Source organism: Neofelis nebulosa, chromosome X (assembly GCF_028018385.1).
Source record: "Neofelis nebulosa isolate mNeoNeb1 chromosome X, mNeoNeb1.pri, whole genome shotgun sequence".
NCBI classification, from domain to species: domain Eukaryota; kingdom Metazoa; phylum Chordata; class Mammalia; order Carnivora; family Felidae; genus Neofelis; species Neofelis nebulosa.
The window spans coordinates 32744396-32771011 of NC_080800.1; the positions used below are offsets into that span (position 1 = coordinate 32744396).

Below are 26616 nucleotides of genomic sequence, written 5' to 3' on the forward strand. Positions count from 1 at the left end.
AAAAACCAAAAAACAAGTGTTGGTAGCTCAGAGCCTGGAGCCTGCTTCAGATTCTGTGTCTCCCCCTCTTTCTGCTTCTCCCCCACTCACACTCTGTCTCTCTGTCTCTCTCAAAAATAAATAAACATTTAAAAAAAAAAAAAACAAGCATTGGTAGGAATATAAACTGATCCAGCCACTGTGGAAAACAGTATGGAATTTACTTTAACATTTAAAACTACTGTATGATCCGGCATGTTGCTATTATTTATGATAGCCAAGACATGGAAGTAACCTAAGTGTCTATTAATGGATGAATGGATAAAGAAAATGTGGTATAAAGACATCCCTCAGAGATATTATAGATTCAGTTCCAGACCACTACAATAAAGCAAATGCTGCAATAAATTGAATTGAATGAATTTTTTGGTTTCCCAGTGATATAAAAGTTTGTTTACATTATACTGCAGCCTATAAAGTGTGCAGTAGCATTATATCTAAAAAAATGATGTATATACCTTAATTTAAAAATACTTTATTGCTAAAATATGCTAACCATCATCTGAGCTTTCAGTGAGTTGTAATCTTCTTGCTGGTGGAGGGTCCTGCCTTCTATGTTGATGGCTGCCAACTGATCAGGGTGGTGGTTGCTAAAGGTTGGGGTGGCTGTGGCAATTTAAAAAAATAAGACAACAGTGAAGTGTGCCACATCTTCCTTTTGTGAATGATTTCTCTGTAGCATGTGATGCTATTTGATAGCATTTTTCCCACAGTAGAACTTAAAATAGAGTCAGTCCTCTCAAACCCTGCCTCTGTTTTATCAACTAAGTCTATATAATATTCTAAATCCTTTTTTTTTTAATTTCAACAGTCTTCACAGCATCTTCATCAGAATTTGATTCTGTCTCAAGAAACCACTATGCCCATCCATAAGAAGCAACTTCTCATCCATTAAAGTTTCATCATGACATTGTAGCAATCCAGACCCATCTTCACACTCCACTTCTAATTCTAGTTCTTTTGCTGTTTCCACATCTGCAGTTACTTCCTCCACTGAAGTCTTGAATCCCTCAAAGTCATCTGTGAGGTTTAGAATCAACTTCTTCCAAACTCCTGTTAGTGTTGACATTTTGACCTCTTCCTATGAATCACAACTGTCGTTAATGGCATCTAGAATGGTAAATTCTTTACAAAAAATTTACTTAGCTAAGATCCATCAGAGGAATAATAATCTCTGGCAGGTAGTAGCCTTACAAAATGTATTTCTTAAATAATAAGGCTTGAAAGTCAAAATTACTCCTTGATCCATGGGCTGCAGAATGGGTGTTGTGTGAGCAGGCATGAGAATAACATTAATCTTTATTTAAATATTTATTTTATTTTGGGGGAGAGCACAAGGAGGGGAGGTGCAGTGAGAGGGGGTCAGAGGATCTGAAGCCGGTTCTGCACTGACAGGCCGACAGGAGTGAGCCCGATGTGGGGCTTGAACTCATGAACCACAAGATCATGATCTAAGCTGAAGTCGGATGCTCAACCGACTGAGCCATTCAGGTGCCTCTGAGAACATTAATGTTGTGCATCTCCATTAGAGTTCTTGGGTGACCAAGTGCATTATCAATGAGAAGTAATACATTGACAGGAATCTTTTTTCTGAGCAGTCAGTCGGTCTCAGCAGCCGGCTTATTCAGTAAACCGCATTGTAAACAGATGTGCTATTATCTGGGCTTTGTTCTATTTATAGAGCACAGGCAGAGTAGATTTAGCCTAATTCTTAAGGGCCCTAGGATTTTTGGAAATGGTAAATGAGCACTGGCTTCAATATAGCCACCAGCTGCATTAGCCCATAACAAGACAGCCTGTCTTTTAAAGCTTTTAAGCCAGGCATTGACTTTTCCTGTCTAGGTATGAAAGTCCCAGATGGCATCTTCTTCCAATACAAGGTTATTTTTTATACATTGAAAATCTTTTGTTTAGTACAGCCACCTTTACTAATTATTTTAATTAGATCTTCTGGATTACTTGCTGTAGCCTCTGCATCAGCACTTGCACTTTTATTCTATGGAGATGGCTTCTTTCCTTAAACTTCAGGAACCAACCTTTGCTAGCTTCCAACATTTCTTCTATACCTTCCTCACCTCTCTCATTCTTCATAGAACTGAAGAGAATTAGACCCTTGCTCTGGATTAGGCTGGCTATAGGGAATGTTATGGCTGGTTTGATCTCCTATCCACACCACTAAAACTTTCTCCATATTATCAAGAAGGCTCTTTGGCTTTCTTATCATTCGTGTGTTCACCCTAAGAGCACTTTTAATTTTTCAAGAACTTTCCTCTGCATTCACAACTTGGTTGTTTGGCACAAAAGGCCTAGCTTTTGGCCTATCTTGGCTTTTGGCAGGCTTTCCTCACTAAACTTAATCATTTCTAGCTTTTGGTGTAAGGTAAGAGATATATAACTTTTCCTTCACTTGAACACTTAGATGCCGTTGTAGGGTCATTAATTAGCCCAATTTCTTTTTTTTTTCTTCCAAGATTTTATTTAAATTCGGTTAGTACAGTGTAATATTAGTTTCAGGTGTACAATTTAGTGATTCAACACTTCCATACATCACCTGATGCTCATCACAACAAGTGCCCTCCTTAATCCTCATCACCTATTTAACCCCACCCCTCCATCCATCTCCCCTCTGGTAACCATCAGTCTGTTCTCTATAGTTAAGAGTCTGTTTCTTGGTTTTCCTATTTTTCCTGCACGTTCATTTGTTTTGTTACTTAAATTCCACATATGGGTGAAATTGTATAGTATTTGTCTTTCTCTGGCTGATTTATTTTGCTTTACATAATACCCTCTAGTTCCATCCACGTCGTTGCAAATGGCAAGATTTCATTCTTTTTTATTATTGGCCCAATTTCAATACTGTTGTGTCTTAGGGAATAGGGAGGCCAAGGAGAAGGAGAAAGATAGGAGAACTGCCAGTCAGTGAAGCAGTCAGAACATACATTTATTAAGTTCACCATCGTGTATGGTTCATGGTGCCCCCAAACAGTTATGACAGTAACATCAAAGATCACTGATCACAGATCACCGCAACAAATACAACCTTAATGAACAAGTCTTTGAAATATTGCAAGAATTACCAAATTGTGACACAGAGACACAAAGTGAGCAAATGCTATTGGAAATGGTGCCAATAGACTTGCTTCATGCAGCATTGCCACAAACTTTCACTTGTAAAAAACACAATATCTGCAAAGCAATATTCACAAAAAACAAGGTATGTCTGTATTTATATTTATATTTATATTTATTCAGTTATTGTAAGGTTTCGCTCATGAAATTATGGAGACTGGCAAGTCCCAAGGTCTGCAGTCAGCGACCTGGAGACCCAAGGAAAGCCCATGATGTGGTTCCAGCTAGAGGGCCAGCAGGTTTAATGCCGAGGAAGAGCCAAAGCTTCAGTTTGAATTCAAAAGCAAAAAAAAAAAAAAAAAATTCACCCTTATTCGAAGTAGGGTCAGCCCTTTTGTTCTATTCAGGCCTTCAATTGATTGGATGAAGCTCATCCACACTGGGGCCGGGGGGGCTGTGGTGGGGTTAGGGGGGAATCTGCTTTACTTAGTCCATTCAAATGTTAAGCTTATCCAGAAACACCCTCACAAACACAGTCAGAATGTTTGATCAAATACCTGGGTACTCCTTTGCCCCATCAAGCTGACACAAAATTAACCATCATGTAAGTCCTTTGTCCTACATATGAATTATAAGTATTCTTTTCCAGTTTGCAACTTGTCTTTTAGGTTTTAATTTTAATGAAATCCATTTGATCAACTTGTTCTTTTATCATTTGTGGGTTTTATGTCCTATGAAAGAAATTTTTGTCTACTCCAAGTTTGCAAAAAGATTTTCTGCTATGCTTTCTTCTAGAAGTTTTATAGCTTATATTTTATGATTAGTTTTACAATCTATGTTTAGTTAATTCTTATACTATGAGTTAAGGGTTTAGGTTCATCTTTATTGATATTGATAACCAATTGTTCTAGAACTTTTGATGAAAAGATTATCCTTTCCCCACGGAATTACCATTGAAACCTAAGTAACCATATATATATGGGGCTCTAGTCTGTTCCATTCATCTAAATGTATATTCTTACACCACCAAATACCACAATATTTTGATTATTGTTGTTTTCATGTTGCTTTCATGCCAGTCTTAAAGTAAAGCAGTATGGGATTTCCATCTTTGCTTTTTTTTTTCCTTTTTATAAAATTGTTTTGGAGACATTTGGATTTCCATATAAATATTAGAATTAGGTTATCAATTTCTATGGAGAGTCCTGCTGAGATTTTGACTGAAACTATGTTGAATATATAGACACATTTAGGAAAGGTTGGCATGTAAATAATATTTAGTCTTCCAATCTGTTTATGGTATATTTCTCCATCTTTTTCGTTTTCTTTAATTCACTAAGCAGAGTTTTATAAATTTTAGTATATACAACTCACATATACTTTGTACAATTTATCCCAAGTTATTTCATGGTTTTATACAAATTTAGGTGACAACGTTTTCAATTTTTTATTTTCCAATTGTTCATTGTTTACTAGTATAGAATACAATTGATTTTTGTATATTGATCTTGTATACTGAAACCTTTTATTGTTTGTAAAAGTAGTTTTAGTAGCTTTTAGAACTAATTCCTTGGAGTTATACATAAATCATGTTGTCTGTCAATAAAGAGAGTTTTACTTCTTTCTTTCCAATCTAGATGCCTTTTTGCCCTTTCTCTTACTTTATTTAGCTGGCTAGTATCTCCCGAAAATATTGATTTGAAGTGATAAAAACAGACTTGCTTTCCTTATTTCTGGTCTTAGGGGGAAAGTGCCCAGTATTTTACCATTAAAAATACTGTTTGCTGGAGAGCTCTTTATCAAATTTATGGTGTTGCCTTGTATTTTCTGTTTGCTGAAAGTTTTTATAATAATGTACATTAAATTATGTGAAATGCTTTTTATGCATCTATTGAGATGGTCTCATTTTTTCTGCATTATTCTGTTATTATCTTGAATTAAACTGATTGATTATTAAATGTTATGTCAATCAATCCTTCATTCCTGTATTAAACCCTAAATGTTCATGATGTATTATTCTTTGTTATATATTGATGGATTTTGATTTGCAGTGTTTTAAGGATGTTTCCATGAATGTCCATGAGGGATATTTTTCTGTAGTATTTTTCCTCCCCATAATGACTTTGCTTGGTTTTAGTACTATGGTAATGCTAGACTCATAAAGTGGGTCATGAAATGTTTCCATTTCCTATATTTTCTGAAAGATTTTGTATAGGATTATTACTTATTTCTTTTTAAAATTTATTTTTACATTTACGTATTTTTGAAAGACAGAAAGAGAGCACAAGTTGGGGAGGGGCAGAGAGAGGAGGCACAGAATCCAAAACAGGCTCCAGGCTCTGAGCTGTCAGCACAGAGCCCCATGCGGGGCTCAAACTCACAAACCGTGAGATCATGAGCTGAGCCAAAATTGGATGCTTAACCGACTGAGCCACCCAGGCACCCCATTACTTATTATTTCAATGTGTGATAGAATTCATCAGTGAAGAAAATTGCCCTTGGCATTTTCTTTATGGAAAGGTATTTAAATAACTTTCATCAGTATACATGTGTTCAGATTTTGCATTTCTTCTTGTGTCAGTATGAGTAATTTTGTCTTTTAAGGAATTTTCCATTTCATCTAAATTTATAAAATATATTGGTTTTCAGTGTAAAAGTCTTGTACTCCTTGGTTGAATTCATTTCTAAGTATTTTATTCTTTCTGGTGCTATTGTTAGTAGAATTGTTTTCTTAATTTCCTTTTCAGATTATTTATTGCTCAGATATGGAATAAACTGCTTTTTGTGTATTGATGATGTACTCTGCAACTTTGCTAAAATTTGTTTATTTTAATTTTTTGTTGGTGGTGGTTATTTAGTATTGTCTTTATATAAGATTATGCCATCCGTGAATAGAGATAGTTTTACTCCTTCCATTTCACTTAGGATGTGTTTTATGTCTTTTATTGCCTAAGTTCTGTGGCTAGAACTTCCAGTAAAATGGTTAATGGACATGACAAAAACAGACATCCTTTTTTTTTCCTGACCTTAGAGGGAAAGCTTTTAGTGTTTCATCATTGAGTATGATGTTAACTTTGCGTTTGTCATATGCCCTTTAACATGTTGTGGATGTTTCCTTCTAGTTGTAGTCAATTTAGTGTTGTAATAATAAAAGGGTATTGGGGCGCCTGGGTGGCTCAGTCGGTTTAGCAACCGGCTTCGGCTCAGGTCATGATCTCGTGGTCCGTGAGTTCGAGCCCCGCGTCAGGCTCAGTGCTGACAGCTCAGAGCCTGGAGCCTGTTTCAGATTCTGTGTCTCCCTCTCTCTATGACCCTCCCCTGTTCATGCTTGATCTCTCTCTGTCTCAAAAATAAATAAGTGTTAAAAAAATAAATAAATAAAATAAAATAAAAGGGTATTGATTTTTGTCAAATACTTTTTCTGTTTCAATTGAGCTGATTTTTTTATTCCCTAAACATTCTGTTAATATGATTTAATTGATTTTTGTATGTTGAACCAACCTTGCATTCCTAGAAAAAAACCTACATGACCCATGATGTGTAATCCTTTTAATATGTTCCTGAATTCAGTTCTTTGTTGAGATTTTTACATCTATATTCATAAGCGATATCATTCTGTAGTTTTCTTTTGATGTCATTGTCTGGCTTTGGTATCAGGTAATCCTAGCCTCATAGAATGAGTTAGGAAGTGTTCTTTCTTCTATTTTTTGCAAAACTTTGGAAGGATCAGTATTATTTCTTCTTTCAATGTTTGGTAGTGAAGCCATCTGGTCCTAGACATTTTGGTGAAAGATTATTTATTATGGATTCAATATTTTTACCTGTTATAGGTCTTTTCAGGTTATCTGTTTCTTCTTGATAAAGTTCTGGTAGTATGTGTGTTTCTAGGAATTTGTTTCATCTAGGTTATCAAATTTGTTGACGTACAATTGTTCATTGCATTCTTTTAACATACTTTATATTTCTGCAAAGCCTATAGTAATGTCCTCATATTCATTCCAGATTTTAGTTTTTTGTTTCTTCTCTCTTTTTTCTTTCTCTAACTAAAAAGGCTGTTACTGTTTAAAGAAATAAATTGGGTTCATTGATTTTTCTCTTTTGTTTTTCTATTGTCTATTTCATTTATCTCTACTCTTTATTATTTTTAAGAATAATCTTTATTATTTCCTTCCTTGTGATACTTATTTTTTGTACTTTTCTTTTTCTAGTTTTTAAGGTGTAAAATAAGTTCGAGAGCTTTCTTCTTTATAAATATAGGCTCTTATACCTATAAATTTCCCTCTAAGCATTGCTTTAGCAGCATCTCATACATTCAAAGTAATACTGATAAAGGAAGACTTACTTCTGCCATTTTTCTATTTTTTTCTCTATATCTTTCATATTTTTGTTCCTCAGTTCCTTCACTATGAACTTCTTTTATGTTTAATTGATTTTTTGTAGTGAACTATTATGATTCCCTCTCATTTATTTTTCTGTATATATTACTTATTTTCTTCCTGGAAACCCTACAGGTTGCAGTTAATATCCTCAACTTAGAACAATCTATTTTGAATCCATAACAACTTAGCTTCAATAGTATACAAAATCTATAACCATGCAGCACCATATTTCCCTTTTATATTGTTATTCTCACAAATTATATTCATACATATTGTGTAACCATTTCATATGGTCATAATTAATTTTTGTGCATTTTCTTTTAAACCCTATAGGATAAAAGGAGTTATAAACCAAAAATACAATAATACTGTCTTTCATATGTAGTTACTTTTACTGGTGTTCTTTATTTCTTCACACGGCTTCTACTTGCTGTCTATAAATTAACCCATGAAAATATATTTAACTCCACTAGTGATTAGGGAAATTCAAATCAAAATCACAGTGAGGTGCCACTCACGCCCACTAGGATGACTATAATTAAAAATAAAAAGGCATTTTCATGTATTACATCTTTATGTAGAGAAATTGGGCCCTCACATATTGCTGATGGAAATATAAAAATGATGCAGACACTTCAGAAAACAGATTAGCAGTGTCTTATGAAGTTGAATATGTGCTTACCACATGCCACAGCAATATCACCCCTGAAGTATCTGCCCAGGAGAAATGAAAACATTCTTTTAAATTTATATGTTCATAGCAGCAATAATCCAAACAACCTAAAAATAGAAATAACTCCAATGTCGGTCAGCTGGTAAATAAACAGAAGTGGTATATTCATACAGTAGAATATTATTCAACAATAAATAAAAGGATGAAGTGCCAATATATGTTGCAACATGAATGAACCTCAAAATCATTGTGCCCAGTGAAAGAAACCAGGCAAAAAAAGAATACATATTGTATACTTCCATTTATATTAAATGTCTAGAAAAGGCAAATTTATAGATCAGTGTTTGCCAGGGGCTGGAGGTGGTTTTGCAGAGTGACTGTAATGAGGCTCAGGGTAGTGATGAATTGTTCTAAAATTAGATTATGGTGATGGTTGCACAAGTCTGTAAATATATTAAAATAATCAAATTGGGTGATATCAAGGTCACTGGCAGAGTAGGGAACTCCAAGGGTTTATCTCTCTACACAAACACCCATTGGATGGAAACATTTGAGAGCCTGGGGACAGTGACAGAATGAATGATTCATCATAAATCTCTTCACATGTTTTGATTTCTGAATCTCGCAAATGTATTACTTCTTCTAAAATTTAATGCAAACAAAGTAATTTTTTCAGGGAAGTCAGAAAGTACCGGTGACTCTTTCAAGAAACCTGACTGTGACCTAAAAGTAGAGAGTGCAGCCAATTTGTGATACATATAAGGATAGGGACCTGTGCATTTAGTGAACACCAAGCATAAAATAAGCCATTCAGGGCTGGGTGCAACAGAGACTGGGACTCTGGGACTGAACATCTGGAAGGGATGTGTAAACACCACCCATAAACCTGTCATTTTTTAATAAGACAGGGATAAAGAGATTTATCTCAGAGTACTACTGCTTAAATGAAATCACCTATGTAATGTGGTTCACATAGCTCAAGGAATTGAGATGACAGCAGAGCAAAAAATATGCAGAGTTTATCTCCTTTTGAAACCAGATGATTCTAGCCCAATCACTTATCAGCTATGCTATCTCAGAAAATGACATGACTCAGAACCCGATTTCTCATATGTAAAGTAGGGAGGATCCATACTACACAAGGTTGACGTGACAACACAGTCTGAAAAGCATGTGAAATAGCACCTCACATATAGCATGCACTTATATCACAGGTTATTCAAAAAAGGAGAAAAACTGATGAATTTAACTTTGAGACTAAAAACTGCCTTCTCTTTGTAGTCCTCTTATATATGTTAGATTAACCATATGTAACAGAATATCAACATACACACGTGTGCGCGCACACACACACACACACACACCTATAAGATCTGAGACAAATCAGAAAGAGAAGAGGTCCTCAAAGCAGGCAGAGAAGGAAATAAAGTAAAAAGACTAAATTTGACTAAGCAGAGTAAAGGGTCAATAGCATTTCCTGTAAAGTGAGCTCAAAGAACCATAATCCTGATTTTTGAGGAAGTGTTGAAGCATAGTCATGGGGAAATGTGGAGTGTATTTCTTGCTTACCTAAACTTGTTTATATCTTACTAAATGCTTCAAAGCCATCTGCTGGCTTTAAAAAACTACCCATGTGTCTTTGAATGTAAGATACAAAGTCTATAAATTTTTATCTTTATAGCCCACACATAGCAAAGAAGAAACAAAATATTTTGAGTATTTTTCTCATGTGGATAAGTATTAGGGGTTACATGATTGATTATTTCATCTGGTTAAGTAGAGAATGGACTAAGAAAGAGAGTTTTGAAAGGGGAACATAAAGAAATCATACAAATACATGTCTATTATTTCCTTTGGAAATTTTGTTTAACTGGGACATAATTTCTTTTTACACATAGCCATGAAGATAAAAAAAAAAAAAAAAAGGCTAAATCTTTACCACATCCTAATGGGAGAAACCAGAGGCCACAATGAGATCAGGAACAGGCTGATTTGAGGATACACAGGGAGTGCACATAAGTGGCCATTACAGTCTGGTGTCTTAGACACTAAGTCTAAAGTTCTCTTTTGTCTAGCAAAAGAGCGGACGCAGGATTGAAACGAGAGATGGCTACTGTCCTGGAAAAAGAAAAGAGCCCTGAATAAGGGTCCTTGCCCCATATTTATTCGGATCAGAAGGCTTGCAAACATGATGGGCGTGTACAAAGAGACAAAGGAACTAGGAACATTAACTTGTGGATGTGAGGGGGGAAAAAGAGGGTTTTGAAGATATACAGTGTTTGGGGTTTGGGTTAATATAAAACAAAATCCTGGCGCTGGGCAGATGGGTAGATGGTTGTTAACAGCAGACAGGAGGCCCTGTGCCTGTTTATCTTTGCTAGCCTAGTGGATGAGACAGATAGGGGGGAAAACCTCAGGGTTAATAAGGCACCTTTTCTTTTGTTAACCATCTCCGCTCTGGGCTGCTTTGCCTGCAACGCAGCGGTCCATAGTCTAATTCACCAATTTACCTGCCCTGACCCTATTCTCCTATGAAAGCAGCTTTCTGCTATAGTACTAAATTTGGGGTGCTTTCACTCTGAATATCTAATCTTGTTATTCCTATGTGTTGGGCACCTTTGTGCCGTTTCTATTTCAGGCCTTTGCCTCTCTCTATTTGGGGGGCTCAGCACTCCCTCCCTATTTTGTGGTGCCTTTGCACCTCCCTATTCCTGGCACCTTTGTGCCTCCTGTAAGGGTAGGGCTAACCTGTAGCCTTAAGAAATAACAGCTTTGTTTTAACACTATAGGTTAAGAGATAACAGCCTTATCCTATCAATCAAGGGATGGATTAGCGCTTGATTGGATTGGGGCAAGGGCCTGTTTGAACTGTTTCCACCTGGGAACTATTCGTTTGTTCTGTTCCCAGGTGATAATAAGACGCTGTGGTCGGCTATAAAAACTCCGTACCCCGCTGTTCGAGACCGCACTCTGGTCAAGAATGTCGGTCCCGATTGATCGGTTTGCTTTGCCTCTCATTGCAATAAACTTTGTTGTGACTGTCACTGGTGCCCGTAGCATTCTGTTTCAGGAGTCGTGTGGATGCAACATTTGGTGTATGGGCCGGGAAAGTTAAAGGTCTGAAACAGGGCCCTTTCCTCTGGTTGCTCTACCGACCTGTGGAAAGAGGCTTGGGATTGGGAGAGGTAAGGATTGGGGTGTGCCATTTGAATGACTCAAGAAGGGTCTGCCGGGCACGGCTATAGACCCAGAGTTAGGGTTCATACCGGGATGCCAGTGGATCCCACTTGGTTTGGTTTTTGTTAGAAAGAATCCTATTTTCATGTGGCTGCCGCAGCCTACTGGCCTCAAGATCTCGAACTTGTGTTCTCTTTGTGTCTTAATTACTTTCTTTCCATTGATTGTCTGTGCGTCCTTCTTGGTTTTGTCTTAATTGTTTTCTTTCCGTTGACTGTCTGTGCGTCCTTCTCGGTTTTGCCTATCTTTGTCATGGGTCAAAATCAGAGTACCCCCACCCCTCTGGGTCTCATACTAACCCATTTCCAGGACTATGGGAGAGCTGCCTCAATTCTCGGCTTCCATGTCAAGAAGCCAGTCCTTCGAACTCTCTGCGAGGTGGAATGGACCAGCTTTCAGGTTGAATGGCCTCGGCAGGGGTCCTTTAACATTACTCTGTACATAAGGTTCATGCTATTGTCTATTCTAGGCACGAAGATCAAATCCCATACATTGAGGCATGGAGAACCCTCATCGAAAACCCTCCAGATTGGCTAAAACCTTTCCTTCCCCCTCACCTCCCTGAAGCACAGGTTTTGCCACTTAAAGTCTATCCACTTGATAAGAATATTGATGGGACTAAGCGGCCGCCCCCTTTACCATCTGCACTGGAGGAAGAAGAAACTTGTAAATGGCCCTATAGTTCTCACCCAGAGAATACGGGTCAGGATGCTTCATGCCAGGAGGCAAGCCCAAGTCGGGACACTCCCCTGAGCCCGTCTCACACCCAGTCAGGAATCTCCTTCCATACCCCTCCCTTACCCCTTCAGCCACAGCCACCCCTGCAGGGTGATGTCCGACCCTTTACGATTTATGTACCCTTTTCCACTAGCGACCTTTATAATTGGAAGCTTCAAAACCCCCCGTTCTCAGGAAAACCCCAAGCATTAATTTCTCTCCTTGAAACTATATTTGTGACCCATCAGCCAACCTGGGATGACTGCCAGCAGCTCTTGCAGGTTCTCTTCACTACCAAGGAATGCGGTAAGATCTGTCACGAGGCCCGGAAATTGCTGATGGGGCCAAACAGGCATCCCACCAAGGATCCTGCCTTACTCAAGGAAGTCTTTCCTTCCTCGCACCCTGAAGATTGGGATCCAAACACTCCTCACGGTAGGTGATCATTGACCCTATTTCGCCAGACTCTACTGGGAGGTCTCCGAGTGGCCACCCGCTGGCCCACAAACATGTCTAAGGTAACTGAAGTAGTTCAGGGGACCGAGGAGAGCCCCTCAGCCTTCTTAGAAAGGTTCATGGAAGCGTACTGTACCTTTACCCCTATTGACTCTGAGGCACCTGAAAATAGAAGGGCATTAAACCTGGCCTTTGTCTCACAGGCAGCCCCAGATATTCTTAAGAAATTGCAAAGATTAGATGGGTTTGAAGGGAAAATTTTATCTGAGCTAGTTGAAATAGCCCAAAAAGTTATTAATAATAGAGATTCTCAGGAAGAGAGACAGACAAAAAAATTGACTAGGGTGGTAGCGGCCGTCCTGGATGCCCGCAAGGGACAGGGACCCCAAACGCCCAAAGAATTCTAGTCTGGGAAAAAGAAAAAAGACAAAAGTTTAGAGTGCCACTAGGAAAAAATTGCAAGCAAGAGGGACACTGGAAAAAGGATTGCCCCAACTTAGCCCAGCGTAAAACTCATCCACCCCAGGCGTCTATAATGAAAGTTGATCCCGACTGATGGGGCTGTGGCTTGGTGGCCCCTTCTGAGCCATTGGTTACTGTTAATATAGGGGGCCAGCCTAAGACTTTCTTGGTGGACACTGGGGCAGCCTTTTTAGTTCTAAAACAAGATCCTGGCCCCACCAGGTGAGGAGCAACCCTGGTGCAAGGAGCAACTGGGTCCCAAACTTGTAAATGGACCACTGAATGACAACAAGTAGATTTAGGCCGTGAAACTGTTACACATTCTTTCCTAATCATGCCTGAATGCCCCTACCCTGGATTACTGGGTAGAGACCTATTACATAAACTAACTGCTTCTTTGAGATTGACTGAATGGGGTATGCATGTTAAAGTCGGCCAGGATGGCCCAACAATAGTAATGGTGACTGTGCCACTTGGGGAAGAAGGCCTACTTACCCCGGTGCCCAATGAAAATGTTCACACAGTCGATCCCCTCCTTAAAAGTCTCCAGGCAGACTTTCCCCAGGTATGGGCCGAGACCAATCTACCTGGAATAGCGATTCATCAAGCCCCGATAATTGTGGAACTTAAGGCATCCACGCTTCTGGTAAGACTGAAACAATACCCTATGTCCCGGGAGGCTAGGCGGGGAATCGCTGTTGACATCAAGCATTTGCACGACTCAGGCATTCTGACGCCATGCAAGTCGCCATGGAATACTCCACTTCTCCCTGTCCAAAAGTCTAACTCATGTGATTTTCAGCCAGTTCAAGACCTGAGAGCAGTAAACGCCAGAGTAATGGATATTCATCCCACTGTACCCAACCCGTATACTCTCCTTAGTCTGCTTCCCCCTTCTCAGGTGTATTATACAGTTCTGGACTTAAAAGATGCCTTCTTTGCCATCCCGCTGGCCCTACAGAGCCAGCCACTGTTTGCATTTGAATGGACTGATCCTGAAGAGGGAAAAGCTGGACAGCTCACCTGGACGCGACTCCCCCAGGGATTCAAAAACTCCCCTACTCTTCTTAATGAAGCCCTGCACCAGGATTTAGAACCATTTCGAATCTCCAAACCGCAGGTATCTCTGTTGGAGTATGTTGATGATATCTTGCTGGCAGCCCCCTCTTATTCAGAATGCCTGAGTGCCACCAAGGAACTCCTGAGTCTTCTGCAAAAACTGGGATACCGAGTATCAGCCAAAAAAACACAGATCTGTCGCACTGCTGTCATTTATTTAGGTTACAACATTAAAAAAGGTAAACGCTATCTCGATGAACAAAGACTCGATATTCTTCAGCCTAAAACTCAAACAAGTTCGCGAGTTCCTGGGCTACTGCAGACTATGGATACCTGGCTTTGCTGAACTGGCAGCCCCTTTGTATGCCACTCTCAAGGGGGTCTCCAGAGTCCTTCACATGGGGGGAGACTCATACTAAAGCCTTCCAAGCTTTACAAGAGGCTCTCATGACCCCATCGGCCTTGGCCCTGCCAGATCCCACTAAGCCATTCTGTTTGTTTGTAGCCGAGAATGGGGGGTAGTCAAGGGAGTTCTGACTCAGCGCCTGGGACCTTGGCACTGACCAGTGGCCTATTGATCCAAAAGGCTAGACCCAGTTGCTTCCGGGTGGCCCACATGCGTTCGACAGATTGCTGTCACCACGTTACTAGTCAAAGACACAGATAAACTAACCCTGGGACAGACGTTGTCTGTTATAGGGCCAATGAAGTGGAGGCCTTACTGCGGGCTCCCCCAGAACAGTGGCTATCAAATGCTCGGATTACTCAGTATCAGGCGTTGCTGCTACACCAGCCCCAGATATGTTTTTGTGCTCCCGCAGCCTTAAACCCAGCTACTTTGCTGCCCGAAGGACTAGGTCCCCCTCTACATTCTTGCCCAGAGACCTTAGCGACAGTTTCGTCCCTCCACTCCAATCTCACGGACATTCCCCTACAGGATCCTGATATCAACATGTTTTCAGATGGCAGTAGTTTTGTGTTTCAAAGGCAAAGGTATGCCAGTACTGCCGTTACGACAGACCGCGAGGTTCTATGGCAACATGACCCTTCCCCTGGGAACCTCAGCCCAGCGCGCAGAGCACATCGCGCTAACTACAGCCCTCAAACTCAGTAAAAACGAGTCAGTTGATATTTATTGGACAGCCACTATGCCTTTGCAACTGCGCATGTGCACGGGTCCATCTATCAAGAGCGTGGCCTCCTCACGGCGGAGGACAAGGACGTCAAAAATAAAGCCGAAATTCTAGACCTTCTAACAGCCATCTGGGAACCTGCGAGACTCGCGATCATTCACTGCCTGGGACATCAAAAAGGCAACTCCCTAGAGGCAGTCGGAAACTACCTGGCTGACACGGCAGCCCGGGAAGCTGCCCTAACTGAAAGTAAAAGTGCTTTGGCACTACCGATCTTGATGGATCCCCTGCTTCCACCGGAGCCCAATTGCACTCCTAAAGACTTGGAGTGGATTTCAAGAAAAGGAGGAAGTATGGTACCAGGACGAAAGTGGTTTCAGGATCCTGAAGGAAAGATACTCTTACCCGCGGCACTTGGGCGACGCATGGTGCATCTGCTCCACCAAGGGACTCATCTGGGAAAAACAAAGATGGCGAAATTGGTGTGGAAAAAGTTCAGGGTGCAAGGGCTGGTGAGAGGCCTGAGAAAATTGAAACTTAAAAGCTTAAGTTACGGGAAACTGAAACCTAACCAAGCTTAACCAGCTTGTTCCACTTCTGTACAATTGCTTGGCGTGCCCATGTATTCCTGATCAATCATTATTGCCTGGCACATCCGTATATTCCTGATCAACCATTGTTACTTGGCACATCGTGTACTCCTGATCAATCATTGTTGCCTGGCACATCCGTGTATTCCTGATCAATCATTGTGATACCCGTACCCCCGGTTGTGGTCTGACCTAAAGGCAGGAACCAATTGAATACTGTTAAGTGTCCAACTTTAAACACCAACCAATCGCAGCTCTGTAACTGTGGAAAATTCCTGGTTTCCCCATGACTTGTTTGTACCTGTCTGTAAAAGGGGTGTAAAAACCTCTCTCAGGGCCTCTTGGCGTCACCGGCAACGGGGGCGCAGAGGTCCAGGTTCGAACCTGCAATAAACGACCCTTGCCGCTTGGCTTTGACTTACGACTCTGGTGGTCTTTTGTGGGAGGTTTCAGAACTTCGGGCATAACACTGGGAAAAGAGATTGAGGAGATGGTTGAAAGATGTGTAAGTTGCGCCCAAGTAAATCAGGGTGCAAATAAGGTTTCAGAAGCTAAAAGACACAGAGGAACTGAACCAGGTGGGTTTTGGGAAGTAGATTTTACTGAAATTAAGCCAGGAAAATACAGATACAAATATCTGCTCGTTTTTGTGGACACCTTCTCTGGATGGGTTGAGGCGTTCCCCACTAAATCAGAAACGGCTCCGGTGACAGTTAAAAAGTTATTAAATGAACTAATCCCTCGATTTGGGCTGCCTCTGAGCATAGGATCGGAAAATGGCCCGGCCTTCACAGCACAGGTATTGCAGGGTCTAGCCAGAGCATTGGGAATAGATTGGAGATTACATTGCACATATAGACCCCAGAGCTCGGGTCAAGTAGAAAGGATGAATCAGACGCTAAAGGAGACCTTAACCAAATTGTCCCTTGAGACTGGCGAAAATTGGGTTGATGTTCTGCCTTTTGCCCTTTTGCAAGCGCATTGTACTCTATTTATCAAGGGATTGTCCCCTTACGAAATTTTATTTGGCAGACCTCCACCTATCTTGCCAAGGCTAGGAGAACAACATAAAGGAACAGCTAGAACAGGACCACTTGTTGGCTTCATTCATGGCCCTGCATCTTGTACAAAAGGAAATAACTAAGGCCTTGAAAGAAGTCTTCGCCCATCCTCCTGTTCTTCCCCACCCCTTTCAACTAGGAGACTTAGTTTGGGTCAAGAGGCGAGTTCGTGAAATAAAAATTAGGATGATTAGGTCAAACTGTGTCCCCTTAGTTCCTAATGATGAATCAAGGGATTGATTCACGGACAAGAAAAGGGGGAAATGTAAGGGGAGGGCTAACCTGTAGCCTTAAGAAATAACAGCTTTGTTTTAACACTATAGGTTAAGAGATAACAGCCTTATCCTATCAATCAAGGGATGGATTAGCTCTTGATTGGATTGGGGCAAGGGCCTGTTTGAACTGTTTCCACCTGGGAACTATTCCTTTGTTCTGTTTCCAGGTGATAATAAGACGATGTGGTCGGCTATAAAAACTCTGTACCCTGGCTGTTCGAGACCGCACTCTGGTCAAGAGTGTCAGTCCCGATCGATCAGTTTGCCTTGCCTCTCATGGCAATAAACTTTGTTGTGACTGTCACTGGTGCCCGTAGCATTCTGTTTCAGGAGTCATGTGGATGCAACACCTCCCTATTCTCAGGGTGTCTTTGCACCCCCCTATTCTTGGAGTGCCAATCTGGTTTACCCAAACTCGGGTGTGAGCATTTTGTTGACTTTGTATTTCTTTGTACCTTGTTAACCCATTGGTGTAAGCCCAGGGATTCCTAAGCTTAGACCCCACAGTTTGGAATAAGATAATGGTTAAGGTGGGGACAGCAGCTGTCTGGGTGTTCAAACACCTCAAATCCTTCTCTAAATATTAGATCCCCTGGGCTTGGGGCTGGCTGTACCATACTGTCTCTACATTATTTCTGGTGAATTTACCCAGTCATAGTGCTTCCCATGTGTATATTTCTTTTTTTTTTTAATTTTTTTTAACATTTATTTATTTTTGAGACAGAGACAGAGCATGAATGGGGGAGGGTCAGAGAGAGCCGGAGACACAGAATCCGAAACAGGCTCCAGGCTCTGAGCGGTCAGCACAGAGCCCGACACAGGGCATGAACTCACGGACCGCGAGATCATGACCTGAGCGGAAGTCAGACGCTTAACCGACTGAGCCACCCAGGCGCCCCCCATGTGTATATTTCTAAGCTTGACTTCACGTCTGAGGTTTATTTTTTACCAGCTACCTGCATAACAGTTCTGTTTGGATATCTAATAGGCATCTCAATGAATTATATTTTAAAAAGAAGAAAAAAAAGTAGGAATCTACCCAAAGGACATACGAGTGCTGATGCATAGGGGCACATGTACCCCCATGTTTATAGCAGCACTTTCAACAACAGGCAAATTATGGAAAGAGCCTAAATATCCATCAACTGATGGATGGATAAAGAAGATGTGGTTTATATATACAATGGAATACTACTTGACAATGAGAAAGAATGAAATCCTGCCATTTGCAGCAACATGGATGGAACTGGAGGGTATTATGCTAAGTGAAATAAGTCAGGCAGAGAAAGAGAGATACCATATGTTTTCACTCATATGTGGATCTTGAGAAACTTAACAGAAGACCATGGGAGAGGGGAAGGGAAAAAAAGTTATAGAGAGGGAGGGAGGCAAACATAAGAGACTCTTAAGGACTGAGAACAAACTAAGGGTAGATGGGGGTGGGGGATAGGGGAAAGTGGGTGATGGGCATTGAGGGGGGCAGTTTTGGGGATGAGCACTGGGTGTTGTATGGAAACAATTTGACAATAAATTATATTCTTAAAAAAATGGGCATCTCAAATTTTACATGATATGCTTTCCCACCTTTCCATGTCAGATATGCCTCCAGCAAAAGTCCCCAAATTAATAAATAGCACTACTGTCTACCCAGGTGTTCAAGTCCTAATATCAGAATCTATGTTATTTTCCTCATTTCTCATTCTTCACCTTTGATCCATGAGCAGATCCTATTGATTTATCCAAATCCAACTAGAATTGGTCTCCATTTCATGAGCCTCTGCTCCAGTTCAGATACCAATGTCTTTCATTGGCCTGGCTGCAATATCTCCTGACTGGACTCCCAGCTTCAACTCTCCCCCACGTTCTTCAACGCAGCCAGATTCACTGGCTTAACTTTCAAGGGGGTTTATTCTACTTCATATTCAATATCACAAATTTGAGCTTCAGTCTTGTCCAGGCATTCTTCAGCCCTTCTAAAAAGGTAATTTTGATTTTTTTTTTTTTGGGGGGGGGGTACCATGTTACTTTAATGGAAGGGCACAATTGAAGGAAAAAATATATTTGGATGTTTTGTAAGGGCAATAAGCATGTCCAGTTTGGTGACCTACGAACTCACTCCCCTGTCTATGGGAAAGCCAGTCTAAGGCTCAGTTTATCACCGTTGCCCTGGGTAGGTTGTTGAAGAGATACTCTGCCATGCTGGCTTCTGGGGTCTCCACCTTGCTCCCCAGTTACTGTCAACAAATACTAGTGGTGCCTGGGTGGCTAAGTTGGTTAAGCGTCTGATTTTGGCTCAGGTCATGACCTCACGGTTTGTGAGTTCCAGACCTGTGTCAGGCTCTGTGCTGACAGCTCAGAGCCTGGAGCCTGCTTAGGATTCTGTGTCTCCTCTCTCTGCCCCTCCCCAACCTGTGCTCTATGTCTCTCAAAAAATAAGTGTAAAAAAAATTTTTTTAAATGTTAACAAACATTAATATTTGCTTATATTAGTAAACTAAAGATTTTCTAGTAAAATTTAACAACCCTTTATTTTAATCCCTCCCCAATCCCATTCCCTCTGCTTTCTCCAGAGGCAACCCCAACTGTGACTGTCAGGTCATGTTTTTATACTTTTATCATGGCACAGGCTCCCATCCATATTCACCAGGGCTCCATCCATCCCACCCCACTCCACCCCACCCCCATATACCTTCAGCATTTATAAGGAGAAGATTGCTTTTTGTGTTTTCCAGGGTCCCATCCACCTCCCACCTTCTCCCTCCACCTTGGGAGATCCTGAGCCTGTGTGTGGATGGGGCATGGGTGGGTGGAGCGACTCCTGGAAAGGTGAGAAATTTCCACACACAAATCACCCAGAGGACCTTTATTTCTTTAGGAACCAAATAACTGTATTGAAACCAAATAACTTTATTTATTTATGGCAAAACTGGAAGAAGAAACTGGATTTGCAAGCGCAATACTGCAAAATGCATGCCCGGCATGGTGACCAGGGGAAGTCACCATGCACCCTGTGGCTATGGGAAGGCAGTCCCAACTCAGTGCTTGTCGCTGTTGCCCAGGGTGAGCTTGTCAAAGAGGTACTCTGCCATGCCGGTTTCCGGGGCCCCCATCTTGCGCAGGCTGGTGATGTAGCCCCCCAGCTCTTTGATGACCTTGACTTGCTCGTGCAGGTAGTTGGTCTCCAGGAAGCTGCACAGATGGGCGTCGTTCTTGTCGGTGGCCAGCTGGTGCAGGTCGAGCAGGCTCTGGTTCAGGCTCTTCTCCAGGTGAAAGGCGCACTCCATGGCGTTGAGGCCGCTCTCCCAGTTGTCGCGGTCAGGCCTCACGATGTCGTGGAGGCGGATGCGGCCCCCACGCTGGTTCTGCAGCTGCATCAGCTTCTCGGCATGCTGGCTCTCCTCGTGGGACTGGCGCAGGAAGAACTTGGAGAAATTCTCCAGGGCCACGTCGGCGCGGTCGAAATAGAAGGCCATCGACAGGTACACGTAGGAGGCGTAGAGCTCCAGGTTGATCTGGCTGTTGATGGCGGCCTCGCATTCGGGGTGGTAGTTCTGGCGCACTTGAGAGGACGGCGCGGTGGCCATGGCTGGCGGCGCTGGCACCAAGGTGAAGGCGAAGGCGGCTCAGAAACGAGGGCGGCGAGGCGGAAGGCGGTGGCGGCGGGTCTCCGGCGCTTTTTCAGAGTAGCCGACCAGGCAGGCCTGGCGGCAGTCTCCGAGATGCGGCTGGAATGAAGTCCGTTACTCCGGAGGTGGGGGTTTGAATCCGTTACGCGAATCCGTTACGTGAAGGGGCGTGGTCACGAAGGCGGGGGAGGGGTGGTGGGCGGGGCGCCGTGTTCAACGTGCCATCTGTGCCTGCGTGAGGCACGAGGCCCAGAGCAGCTCCACGCTGTCTTGAAGCCATTTTTAAAACTATCTTTTTTAAATATATATTTAATATAGTTTAATATATTGCTGTGATATGTGAATATATTTCATGAGAAAAAACCACAGGATTTTTTATTTTTTACCTGTTTTTTCCAAACATTCATAAAATAACTCTTGAGATACAATTCATATGCTATAACATTCACCTTTTGAAAGTATCTACATGGTTTATAGTATATTCATGGTGTTAGGCAACCATCACCACAATCTAATTTCATAGTTTCATCACTCCTGGCCTAGCAGCTCTGGAGCTCTGGGCTGGAACTGGAAGGTCCGTCCATTACCCAGGAGTTGGGAGAGGGGTGAGGATCCGTTAAAGGATTTTTGTGGTCCGAGGGAAAGGGCCCCGGGACTGTGGAGGGGCTAGGGGGCGGGGCCGGGGCGGGGTGGAGCTCGAGCGCTGTTCGAGGTTTTAAGGAGCCTGAGTGACACAGGGAGAACAGGGAGACACTGCGCTGAGCATTTTAATATTTTAAAATGTTACTCATGAATGTAAGGGCAACGGTTTTGAGTTAATCACATGCATGGTTTCTTTGAACAATTTACATGAATACTGTCCTGATGTGATTGTGCATTAAATACGGTGCTTTTGTGGTATCATTGGTATATTTAGTATCATAAGGCTTTATTTGGATGGCAGCTATCCTCTGTGGCTCAACATCCATGATGTTGACACTTCTGATAGCCTCCTCACTCAGTTCCTAGACCTTACTAGTTTCAGTGACTTCACTTCTCTCCTATTCGTGGTCAGGTTCAGATTTTTCTGCCGGCAGAACAGCACCTCCAAAATCTCAGCGAGTCTTTCTACCTCTCGATCTTCCACTGTTTTTGCATTTGTTCCTCATTCCCTTTATTCTCTCCCATTTCACAAACTTTCAGCTTAGTTTTAAAAACACATTCCTTCTGCCCTGTCTGGATCCCAATATGGACAATGTCAGTGATCTCTTCACTGACATCCTGGATTTGCTCACTCCCTTTTACCTGGCCTGCTAATTCCCTTCCTCCTGGGTAAATTCAGGTTTCTCTTTTCTCTCACAGGAAACAAAAGGTTTAGTTGCATTCATAAGTATTTTTTAATGTTGATTTATTAATTTTGAGAGAGAGAGAGCAAACAGAAGGGCAGAGAGAGAATCCCAAGCAGACTCCACACTGCCAGTGAAGAGCCAGATGTGGGGCTCATCCTCACCAATGGTGAGATCATGACCTGAGCTGATAACAAGCGTCCACCACTTAGCCAAATGAGCCACCCAGACACCCCACCTAGGTGCTTTTTTTTTCCACCTGGGTGTATTCTTAAAGAAAGCACTACTAACCATGTGGTTGTGTTCCTCCTCTCCAACCTCATCTGTACTTTCATTGCCACTCAGCAAGCCTTTTATTTATTTATTTTTAATCTCTCAGGTATGTTCTACAAAATGAGCCACAGTGGTAAGGAATACCACTGATTTCAAATTGCCTCTTATTCATTCATTCAACAAATATTTATTGATTACCTAATATAGCCCAGGCACTGATTTGTGACTTGAGCATACATTAGTAACAAAGACAGAAGTGTCTGTTCCAGGGGGGTTTGCAGCCTAGGGGAGAAGCAGACCAAACAAACACAAAACTGCCGTCTTTCCCCCCTTATTGTTGCAAGTGCATACATACAAGATATTACACATTTGTATGGAAATTTAAAAAAACAATATATTCTTAGAATTCATGGATATTATAGTGGAAAATATAAGATCAATGTAGGTAGTATCTATACCTAATTTGTGTATTAATTGAACAACCATTTATGTACTCCAAATATATATCAGACACTGTTTGATTCTGGAGATCTACAGAAGAATCAAACGTGGCCTCCATTCTCAAGATACAAGATAGTGACACATTATTATAATTGCTCTCAAATAAAATTAGTATAAAATGCCTATTTTCACGGAAAGGATTAATCCAATGGCTCTAACTGATGCACCTTGGGGGGGGGGGGTCTTTTTATTCCTCTTTGGAAGTTTATACTATTTTATAATCAGTTTTTATGAAGAAAGCAAAGAATCAAGTATCAAATGTCCCAGTATAAACTTCTCTAGAAGGTAATTGTTGATTCTGTAAAGAAATGGAATAATAACGCCGTCTACTTGATAAATTGATTTTTTTAATTTAATTTTTTTTTCATTTACATCCAAGTTAGCATATAGTGTAACAATGATTTCAGGAGTAGATTCTTTAATGCCCCTTACCCATTTACCCTAGCCCCCCTCCCACAACCCCTCCAGTAACCCTGTTTGTTCTCCATATTTAAGAATCTCTTATGTTTTGTCCCCCTCCCTGTTTTTATATTATTTTTGCTTCTTTTCTCTTGTGTTCATCTGTTCTGTATCTTAAAGTCCTCGTATGAGTGAAGTCCTATGACTTTTGTCTTTCTGACTAATTTCACTTAGCATAATATTCTCTAGTTCCATCCACATAGTTGCAAGTGGCAAGATTTCATTCTTTTTGATTGCCAAGCAATACTCCAGTGTGTGTGTGTGTGTGTGTGTGTGTGTGTGTGTGTGTGTGTATACCACATCTTTATCCATTCATCCATCTATGGACATTTGGGCTCTTTCCATACTTTGGCTCTTGTTGATAGTGCTGCTATAAACATGGGGGTGCATGTGCCCCTTCAAAACAGCATACCTATATCCCTTGGATAAATACCTAGTAGTGCAGTTGCTGGGTCATAGGGTAGTTCTGTTTTTAGTGTTTTGAGGAACCTCCCTACTGTTTTCCAGAGTGGCTGCAACAGCTTGCATTCCCACCAACAATGCAAAAGAGATCCTCTCTCTCCACATCCTCACCCACGTCTGTTGTTGCCCGAGTTGTTAATGTTAGCCATTCTGACAGGTGTGAGGTGGTATCTCATTGTGGTTTTGATTTGTATTTCCCTGATGATGAGTGATGTTGAGCATGTTTTCATATGTCACTTGGCCATCTGGATGTCTTCGTTGGAGAAGTGTCTATTCATGTCTTCTGCCTATTTCTTCACTGGATTATTTGTTTTTTGGGTGTTAAGTTTGGTAAGTTCTTTATAAATTTTGGATACTAACCTTTTATCTGATATGTCGTTTACAAATATCTTCTCCCATTCTGTCAATTGCCTTTTAGTTTTGGTCATTGTTTCCTTCACTGTGCAGAAGCTTTTTATTTTGATGAGGTCCCAATAGTTCATTTTGGCTTTTGTTTCCCTTGCCTCCGGAGACATGTTGAGTAAGAAGTTGCTGCAGCCAAGATCAAAGAGGTTTTTGCCTGCTTTCTCTTAGAGGATTTTGATGGCTTCCTGTCTTCAAATTAGGTCTTTCATCCATTTTGAGTTAATTTTTGCGTATGGTGTAAGAACGTAGTCCAGGTTCATTTTTTCTGCATGTCGCTATCCAGTTTTTCCAGCACCACTTGCTGGAGAGACTGTCTTTATTCCATTGGATATTCTTTCCTGCTTTGCTAAAGATTAGTTGGCCATACAATAAGTTGATTTTAATGAGAAAATCACACACTAGAACTGGAAAAGAACTACATGATCAGTTCTCAATGATATAAAATTTTATTCCATATTTGCTTAACACAAGTGCTTTGTCTTCATAGAATTGTAGACTTGCAAAATTTCCTTGTGTGATTCCATTGTAGACTTCACTGTAAGAATCTATTTAAAGAAGTCTTGATTTTGTGGAATATTTCCTTATTATATTCCCAATATTTAATAATGAAATTAACCCTACAATTTGACTCTGTAAATATTTTAAATAATAATGTCATTGAATAGTTTTATGTGTACCATGTACTAACGGGTGCTAAGAGCGTATCTCAGATATTTCATCCCTCATCATTACCTCCTAGGGAAGTAGGTAACAGTAAAATATATAACTAAGAGAAACATAAGACATAAAAATCAACTCTTCTAAGAGAAAATCAACAAATAAGCATGGACTAGGACCTCAAATTTCCACAAAGAAAATATGTATATGTATAAACAAAAACATTCCATCCATTTTTTTTCTTTAGTAGGAATATAAAATTAAATCCAAACATAGAATGGAAAAACTTTAGAGCGGATTATGTTTTTTATAATTTTTTTAAATATTTATTTATTTTAGAAAGAGAGAGAGAAAGAAAACGAGCATGAGCAGGGGAGGGGCAGAGAGGGAGATGCAGAACCCAAAGTGGACTCCAGGCTCTGAGCTGTCAGCACAGAGCCTGACGTGGGGCTTGAAGCCACAAACTGCAAGATCATGACCTGAGCTGAAATCGGACACTTAACTGATTGAGCTACCCAAGTGCCCCTAGAGCAGATCATGTTTTTAAAAAATATGATTATAGGACCATAAAATGAAATGTTTCTAGTCAGTATCTGTGTTAGGGTTCTCCAGAAAGAATACATGTATATATGAATGTGTGTATATATAGTATATATATATATATATATATATATATATATATGTATACACACACACATATACACCTAATTATAAGAACTTGGCTTGTATGGAAGTGTTGAATCACAAACTTGTGCACCTGAAAATAACATTACACTGTATGTTAACTAACTGGAATTTAAATTAAAACTAACTACATTAATTAATTAATTGGGATGGGGGAGAAATTGGTACATGCAATTATAGAGGTTGACAAGTCCCAGGAGCTACAGTCAGCAAACTGGAGACTCAGTGGAGATGATGGCCAGCAGCATTAAGAACCATGAGGAATTGATTTTCAGTTTAAGTTTGAAGGCTAGAAAATACTAATGTCCCGGATTGAAGGAAGTCAGGGAGGAGGATTTCCCTCTTACTCAAGGGAGGGTCAGCTTTTTTGTTCTTTTCCGGCCTTCAGCTGATTGCCCTCCCAGGGGTGAGACTCACCCAATCTACCAATTCAAAATTTTTTAAGGCAAGGTGTTTTTTCAGTTTTACTGAGACATATAGGCATTGTATTAGTCCAAGATGTACAACATAATGATTATATATATATATATATATATATATATATATATATATACACACACATATATATAGCCAAATGATTGCCACAATAAGTTTGTTAACACTAATTACTTCAAACAGTTACAATTTTTTTGTCTTATGATAAGAACTGTTAAGATTTACTCTTTTAACAACTTTGAAATATACAATACGGTATTGTTAACTGTAGGCACAATGCTGTACATTACATCCCCTAAACATATTTATCTTACAACTGGACATTTTTATCTTTTGACCACCTTTACCCATTTCCCCTACTCCCCATCACCACCCCCCATCTCTGGCAACCACCAATATGTTCTCTGTGGGTTTGGGTTTTTTGGATTCCACTTATAAGTGAAATCATAAAGTATTTGTCACTGTTTGGCTTATCTCAGCATAATGCCCTCAAAGTCCATCTATGCTGCCACAATTGGTAGGTTCTCCCTTTTTTATGGCTAAATAATATTCCATTGTATATATGTTACAATTTCTTTACTCATCCATTGATAGATACTAAGGTCATTTCCATGCCTTGTCTATTATAAATAATGCTTC

At 40.7% G+C, this 26616-nt stretch overlaps 2 protein-coding genes across 2 annotated transcripts in view; one reads left to right on the plus strand and one right to left on the minus strand.

Annotated features, from left to right (window-relative positions):
• The window catches only part of PRRG1 (proline rich and Gla domain 1), a 496749-nt gene that overhangs the window by 123653 nt on the left and 346480 nt on the right, over positions 1-26616 (plus strand). The gene's annotated exons all lie outside the window — the stretch shown is intronic.
• LOC131503056 (ferritin heavy chain-like) lies at positions 20004-20912 on the minus strand. Its single transcript, XM_058714398.1, has one exon. It carries the CDS (start codon positions 20732-20734, stop codon positions 20186-20188), a length of 549 nt encoding a protein of 182 aa, XP_058570381.1. The 5' UTR covers positions 20735-20912; the 3' UTR covers positions 20004-20185.